Raw genomic sequence first — 8,703 nt, forward strand, 5'->3', positions numbered from 1 at the left:
ATAATAATTAGGGCCACCTTTTCATAAAACACGGTCATTAAACACAGCTAAACCTATCAGGAGAAATAAGTTTCTCGATATCGTGCGTGTTTAATTAATTAAAAAAAATGCATGTAAAAAAGATTGTGCTTATGTAATTAATTAGCAAAAACTTCACAAAAGAAAAAGAGGAAAAAAAACCCAACCCAGCTTGAACTTGAAACAGTTGAACTTTATAGTTCATATATATGCAGCTTATTATGTCAATACGCAGACTGCCACGTAGCTTTGATAAGTTTATAATTTCTCTATATTTATGATAGAACTTAAACTTAGTTGGCTAATACTAATCTTTTCGCAAAACAAAAACTGACATCTGTGTATTTGATCGATCTATAGTTGTGTACTACTGTACTAAGCCAATAGATTCTAAAAACTTCTCTAACTTTGTGTGTCAAGCACTCCAATTCTTGGCGGAAAACAAGATACAAAAGTCTTGCAGAGACTGATACAAAACAAAAGAGCAGAGGCTGATGCCTTATGTGATCTTGTGTAATCCAATGTTTAAGTCCGAAGATATCGATATCAGGAGAGGAAAGGTGCTGTGCCATACAGTTTTGAAGACTCACTTTTGATGGGATCTTATTGACTGAGTCGGCTTTTTAGCATTATACCTAATATCGAAAATGTGGATCATAGGGTCAACTGAACCAGAGGTGATGTACAAACCGTCAGGGGACCAAGCTTGACTAATTAAGGCCGATCGTGATTCGCTAGTTTCTTGTTCCCAACCAAATGCATGGAGTTCTGTCTGTCTCACCCTATAGTCATATAATCGAAGCTGCTCTCCTATAATCCTGCACATCATACAGAACTTTAATTTACATATATTACATATATATGTGTGTGTGAGAGTGTGTGTGTGAAAAGAGAACAGCAATACACAGATAAATGTTGCCAAAAAAAACTTCATTTCATGTTAATCTAGAAACGATAATCATATGCTCAAAAAAACTTAAATTAAATAGCCCCACAAGTGTTCTGTAAAATAGAAGCAGCAATTAAACCCAAAAACTTGAGTTACACCCCGATTTTTATAGGGAGGCAACATATCATTATATAGATCCGAACTGAGAACCATGCTCTATTGCCATTGCTCTGAATCTTCTGATCCAAACTGTATCAGAAATATCAACAAAATAAAAGGGCCCCTTACAACGTAGACAACCCGCTACATTGCCCACATTCTGATCCCACAGGATCTAGTTGCATACATCTTAGCGCAAGGAGCCTACGTCAATCCATTACATGGCTCATAGTTCAACTGTGATAGGTAAATGGTTAACAATTCTACTGCTCTCCACGTTCAGTGGCAACAATGTGCTCTTCTTTCTACCAACTCAAAATAATTTCATACTATTACTTTTATCAACTTTAATCTAAATCAACGTTTACCTACTCCTTTTCAAAAATATAAATTCCAATCTATAGGCCACTTACTCGATTTGATGCGTGTTTCTAAAATATATTAGACACTTTTCAGTATTAACATATTGGGACGGCGGGACCACAGGATTATATAATATGGCTGATATATACTGATTAGGGCATAATATATAGTCAAAATGAATGTTATTCTTCCAAGCATGTGATATTTAGCTTGGTTCATTAGAGAGTTATGTGTAAATCTAAGAAAAATTCATATTAAAATCCTACAAGTTAGATACTATGAACATCTAGATAGGCGTAAGTGTATATATGACTTCAGTATATATGACTTCAGAAGTTCGAGTTGATGTTCTAAACAGGTCTAAGCAATGAAAAATAATGAATTCAGAAGTTCGATTTGATGTTCAAAACAGGTTTACGCAATGAAAATTTAATAATCTATAATGAAAGACATAGACTTTAGTAGATATATGTCTACATGTAGATATATGTCTACATGTAGATATATGTCTACATGGAGTAATAGTCAATATAAATTTAATAATTTATATTCTTTAGTACACTTGAATAATTAAAATTATTCAAGTGGAGTGACCATAGTCAAGAAGAAATAGTTCTGCCTACATGGCCTAGAGCGATCAAAAAGAATATAAATGCAGTATCCCAAGTATGTTTAGTATTGGTGCAGAAGCAAGGTCATGAGTTAAAGCTGCTGTAAATACACACAACAAAAAAGATACAAAGATTAAGCTTACCCAGTCTGAATCATATAGAGATTGAAATCACAGGGATTTGGTACAATACTCATGCATTTACTTTCTATTTGATGCTAGTAGTCAGCTCTGCCAGATTCTACATCAAACCCTGTGATCCTCTTGTCTAGACCAGCAGAAAGTACAACCTTCTTATGCTGCAACCCAGCGACTCCCATAACAGCGGAGGAATGCAGATTCCCGTGCAATGTTTGAAATTTCCAGTTTTTTATCCCGTCTTTTTCAGTCCAAAGAACTACAGCATGATCAGTTCCAGCAGTAACAAAGCAGGTATCTTCCCATGGCATAAACACTATGTTGTTTATGATGCCTTTAATATGTAACTTATCCTCCAGAAAGGTAACACGGCGTTTCTGTTAAGACATGTACAGGAAAACTTTCATTAAATAATTCATATATACTTAATAAGCATACAAGCATACTTTACTAGAATTACTGAATCACAAACCCTTTGCTAAAATAAAGTTTATCATGAGAGTCATGTATACTCCTACGAAACAATTATAATCTGGACAAGGGAGCTATAGAACCTGGTTGAACTAAATACGCCCGTTTGATATGGCCCCTTCACTTTCAATAGCATTGAATCCAGTTCTGAAGCATATTTAATGTCTTCATAAACAGAGGAATAGCATAGTTAGATTTCTTTTTCTCGTTTTTGACCACCAAGTTTATAAGGAATGCACATTTTGCTTTCTTTTGTAACCGCTTCTTTTTATATGTACATCATTATCTCTAATACTCCACATTTCACTAGTAAACAATTAACAAGAAGAAAGTTACTTCAGTACATAATTTTAATATCTGGAAAAATCAAAATGCCCAATTAGCTTGATCTTAATAAGAAGGAAGTTACAGGTAACTTCACTCCAGCATTGCAAAATCTAATTTCCACTTTTTCTGTTTTTCACGAGTCACAAAAGTAGATCTCAATATAGTTTTAGGTAGACCAGTGAACCATACATACAGCATGCTAGATCTTTGTCAGAGTTACTAGTAATATTCATACACATCATGTCATCATCTATGTTGGAATTTGCAACAAGCATAAAAAGTTAAAGGTAAACAATTGGTTGAACTAGCCTGTATACCTCTTTTCCTTTGTTTAGATCCAAGACTGTGACCTGTGAGTCTCCGCCATCTGCGCTAAAAACAGAGAATATGCTCTTTCCTTGGGGATGCCAATCAATATCTACTGGCCATCTCCTTTCCTTAACGGAGAAACAATCAGTGCTACTTAAACAATTGGCACTTGATCTGAAATTATTAAAACAAAAAACTTAATAAACAACTTCTTCAATTTGGAGGGAATACGAATAGAAATCACATATATGTTTCTAATCTCTAGAAGGATATAATAGATCAACATGGATTGGTGATATGATTTAAGAGGCATTAAGGCTTAAACACAGGAACGTTACAAAGGGATTCAAGAGCTTGGCAAAAATATATTTATTATTTTTTATTATAATAAAAAATATATATATATATATATATTATAATAAATTATATAAAAAAAATATTATAAATTGATCACTGTCTGAAAGTTCTGATAATAGATTATAAGTTAGCATATCCAAATGGTACAACAACAACAACGGTGCTTATCAATGGGTTTCATACTCCCAAGAAAGACAAGAAGGCGAAGTAAGAAATTTTATTTGAGTGTGTAATCCTTTTCTAAATAAGAAATTGATATCTGGATAACGAGAAATATAAAAGTTATCTACTTTCTCATCATCTTTTTGCAGGAAGCAGATTCATGGATTTATATAAGAAATTATGTTTGTATTTTATTTTTTAAAATATAAACGGATCGGAGCTCCGATCCGTGATCCGGTGATCCTAATGGATCCGGATATGGATCGGGTTATAAAAAATCCGACAAAAATCCGATCCGGATCCAAATCCGGTAAAATTAAATGGATCAGGATATGGATCAAGGCCGATCCGATCCAGATCCGATCCATTGACAGCCCTAAGTAGAGGTACCTTTGATAAGGATCTCACTTATAAAACATAAATAATATTAAATAAAGATTTTTTTGCAGTTTGTTGGCTTGTACTATAATTATTTTGCACGGAGATGGCTAAATCAATAATTGTGCCATTTTGATGGCTAAATGCACAAGTATTGAGCGTTTTGGGGGCTCCGCGTCCCTTCCGTTAGTCTGTAATTAACTCCGTCAGTCAATTATCATTTTAATATTAAAAGTACAAGGATATTATGGTAAAAACAATGTAAAAGGAACATATACCCTCATTCCCTCCATTTCCCCACACCAGTTGGACTTCATCCTCACCAGAAAAGGCAATTAAACCCTAATCCATTGCTTAATCCATTGTTGCTGTCCGAAATCGACGAAGATGGGTTGGTATAGACGGAGCCCTGAAGAACATGACTTATACAAGCCTCGTGAATGTCCTCAATACACAGGTATTACTTCGTTACCTATGTATATTATTATTTATATGTATGTCTATGTAATGTTTTGAGATCATGATTTGTTCGTATTAAAGTGAATATAGTTTTAATAATGTTAGAGAATCATGTTTATATGAGTTTTATAATGTTTAGATTTTGTTTTAGTTGTTTCAGTGTTTATATACTTCAATTTTAGGGTTTTCGATTCCACTTTAGGTATAATGTTGTTATTTGTCTTCGATATTTAATTAATATCTGGATATAGTGAAAGCCCCAATTTTGATATTCAATTTAAGTATTATTCTGCATGTCGTAATGTTAGTTATATTGTGGCAGCCCCTGAGTATTTTACCATTAAACTTAACCATGGAGGTGAAATGAAGAGTGGTCCAAACAGTTATGTTGGTGGTAGTATTGCGTATTTTGATGACTGTAGTGCAGATGAAATCAGTATGTTAGATCTTGAACAAATGTTGAATGAGTTAGGGGAATGTGGAGGTTGTCATAAATATTGGTATAGGTTTCCAGGGACTGATATGGAGAGGGGTCTGTTTGTGTTGGATAATGATGAAGAGCTGATGTTAATGTGTACAATGAATACCCACCAATATGTTCAAATGTATGCTGTTGTCATCCCACCATTAACTAGTTCCCAACCTGAACTAAACACACCAAATGTAGATTTTGAGTATATTGTGGAACCACATAGAGAGGCAACCCCTATAGTTGAGGATGACAATCTGTTTAGCCAAGAGGAGGTAAATTTTAGGGAGTTTGAATTCGCTTGTAGTACACAAGCAGAAATTAGACAGGAGGAGGAAGCTAGAGAATTATTTGGAGATGAATTTGGTGATGAATTTGTTGATGAATCAGATGGTGAGAGTGATGAAATGTACTATCCTGAATCAGAGGATAGTGATGAAGGAAGTTTTCACTCTGACAACTCCAACAAAGATGACAGTGATGATGACCTGGTTTTTGATGAAAATGTTGATGATTTAGATGCTAGTGATAAGAGATTCCATGCTGAAAAAGGTCATCATGGAGATCGGTTTGACAATGACCTAGATGGGGTTGATAGTGAGCATTCAAGTGTTTATGCAGGTAGTGATGATGAAAGAATGGCTGGGAATACAACTGATGAAGATGAGCCTAAAGGGTACCCTGTGTACAATGATGAGGCAGATGTTAGTCCAGTTTTTGAGTTGTCCATGTGTTTCAGAGATGCAAAAACTTTCAGAGAGGTAGTTAAAAGACATGCAATCATGGAAAGGAGGCCTATAGTGGCATCAAGGAACTTTGGAAGAAAAGTACAATATACTTGTGAACCTCCATGCCCCTGGAAGATTTATGCTTCACCAGCTGGAAAGACTTCAACTTACCAGATAAAGACATTCAATCCAAAACATACATGTATGCCTAATTTTCACCAGAAGCAAATTAACAGTGCTTGGATTGTAAAATACTATGAGAAGGAGATCAGAATGAATCCCTCCTGGCCAGTCAATGCCTTCCATCAAAAAATTGTCAATGATCTGAAATGTCATATTAGCAAGCATGTTGTATATAGAGCAAAGGCAAGGGCCCTCATGAAGATAAATGGAACATTCTGAGCAATACAGTCAGGTCTGGAAATATGGTCATGAATTGAAGAGAGTGCTTCCTGAGACAACAGTGAAAATATTAATTGAGAATCCAGAACCAGGTGTTGAAAGGGGTAGGTTTATGAGAATGTATGTGTGTTTAGGTCCACTCAAAAAGGCATTTTTTGAAAGTTGCAGGAAGATAGTGGGCCTTGATGGATGCCACCTCAAGGGACCCTATGGTGGTCAACTCCTGGCAGCTGTTGGCATTGATGCAAGTGAGGGAATGTATCCAGTGGCATGGGCTGTGGTGGAGGTTGAGAATACAGACTCATGGACTTGGTTTTTGCAGTTTCTTTGCCAAGACATTAAGATCCTAATTGATAGGGAATGGACATTTATTTCTGATAGGCAGAAGGTACAAATTTTTATTTTTATTTTTTTGTTATTTATCTTTGGCACTATAATTTTGTTATTTATTTTTGCTTTCTCCAAATATTGTAGGGTTTGATCAATGCTTTGGAGACTGTGGTTCCCCAAGCTGAACACAGATTTTGTGTTATGCACCTATTCCAAAATATGCACAAGGAACACAAGGGCATATCACTCAGACATTTGTTATGGAAAGCAGCTAGGGCTTCCACAATTTGGGAGTTTAATTTGCACATGAATGAGATTAAGGAGGTAATATTTTAAGTTGTTTGTCATCTTTATTTAAACATATTCCATATCTAAATGTGTTGTTATTTTTGTTAGATTTCACCTAAGTGTTATGACTGGTTAATGCAAAAGCCAAGAGAACAGTGGTCAAGGTCAGCTTTTAGAACAACTTCCTCCAGTGATATGTTTGTAAACAATCACTGTGAGGTGTTCAACTCAAGCATTAGGAAATTTAGGGATCTCCCCATATTAACCATGTTCAGACAAATACATATTGCAATCATGAGGAGGATTCAGATCAGAAGAGATAAAATGAAGGATAGGGAACTTGTTATATGCCCTAGTGCACAGAAAAAGTTGAACAAGTAAGTCCTCAACTAACATAAATTGTTGAATTTCTGCACTAGTCCTCAACTAACATCAATTGTTGGATTTCTGCAGGGCTGTACAGTGGGCTGGAAACTGTGTGGTGAACTGGTCAGGTGGGAGTACTTACAGTGTAACCACTACTGATGGAGGCCATGAACTAGTAGTTGACTTGGTGAAGAAGACATGCACATGCAGAAAATGGGAATTAACTGGAATTCCTTGTTATCATGCATGTGCATGTATAGCACTAAGGAATGAAACATGGGACCACTACATTAGTGAGTGGTACAAAAAAGAAATGTATTTTAAGGTACATTTTTTATTCTTGTATGATGAATGTACATGTATGCCCTCTATATGGACTAATTAATTTGTTTGTGTGTGCAGCTATACAATACAACTCTTGACCCAATTGTTGGTCCAGACTTTTGGGAGGACACACCTGAGCCCAAGCCTTTACCACCGAATGTGAAAATTCCAACTGGTAGGCCCAAGAAAAAAAGGAACACCACAAATGATGTTCCAAAAGACCCAACAAAAATGAGCAGAAAAAATACAGTTGTGCACTGCAATTATTGTAAAGCCCAAGGACATAACTGGAGGAGTTGTGTAGCTAGGGTAAGGGCCCCAACTACTTCTATTTATTGCTTCTAGTGATGACATTGTATTTATTATGGACAATTTTGCAGAAAAATGATGACAAGAAGAAGGCTGAAGCAGAGGGTAAAGAATTCACTGAGGGAAAGACAAAAGTCAAGTGTAAGAATTGTGGTAAAGAGGGACACAATTCCAGGACTTGTAAAGTGCCAGTAAGTATTTTACTACCTTCTTTGTACTGCTTAAACATCATGCCTGTATATTTAGTTTTTCTGTTTTATCCAGAAACAAGTGCCAAATTGGCATAGGGTTGAAACTGAGCAGCCTCATGAAGTTTTCCATAATGAAAGCACTGAGACCCAACAGGCCCAGGGGGAAGGTCCTTCTAATTCCAGGCCAAATAGAGCTAAAAGGTCTGCACAAGGTCAGGAAAGAAGTCCTATGGGACAGACAGAGGGCAGGGGTTTTACTACTTTGAAAGGTTTGAAGGCTTCAAAGAGAGTTAAAAAAACACAAGTTCAGGCAGAACAAAGTGCCAAGAAGAAGCCCTGGAAGCCTTGAATTACAACTACTATTTATTTTGCTACTACTTTTGCCCAACTACTTTTGAACTAGTTCAAATGGTTGTAACCATATTTATTTTGGAACTATTCAGTTGGTTGTAACCATAGCAAGTTGTGATGAACTATAATTATTATGTTAATTGGATGTTGGCAAGTATTGCCCTAGTATTTTGGTATTTTGCTGATGCATCAAATGTTTTGATGTTCAAAAGTTAGGTTGTTTATGCTCAAATGTAAGCAGAAGGAGATTATATACACAAATCATACACAATTAGCCGTTATAAAAATTATCTTCCAAAAATACC

General features: G+C 35.6%; 1 protein-coding gene and 1 pseudogene across 1 annotated transcript; one reads left to right on the forward strand and one right to left on the reverse strand.

The window, feature by feature from the left end:
- Window positions 1-331: 331 nt before the first annotated feature.
- LOC141717442 (uncharacterized) lies at window positions 332-3,481 on the reverse strand (annotated as a pseudogene).
- Window positions 3,482-6,357: 2,876 nt separating this feature from the next.
- On the forward strand, window positions 6,358-8,396 carry LOC141717097 (uncharacterized). Its single transcript, XM_074519210.1, has 7 exons — window positions 6,358-6,627; window positions 6,714-6,893; window positions 6,966-7,234; window positions 7,311-7,548; window positions 7,626-7,856; window positions 7,928-8,047; window positions 8,121-8,396. Exons 1-7 carry the CDS (start codon window positions 6,358-6,360, stop codon window positions 8,394-8,396), a joined length of 1,584 nt encoding a protein of 527 aa, XP_074375311.1.
- Window positions 8,397-8,703: the final 307 nt, after the last annotated feature.

The sequence above is a fragment of the Apium graveolens genome, chromosome 4 (assembly GCF_009905375.1).
Source record: "Apium graveolens cultivar Ventura chromosome 4, ASM990537v1, whole genome shotgun sequence".
Classification (NCBI taxonomy): Eukaryota; Viridiplantae; Streptophyta; class Magnoliopsida; order Apiales; family Apiaceae; genus Apium; species Apium graveolens.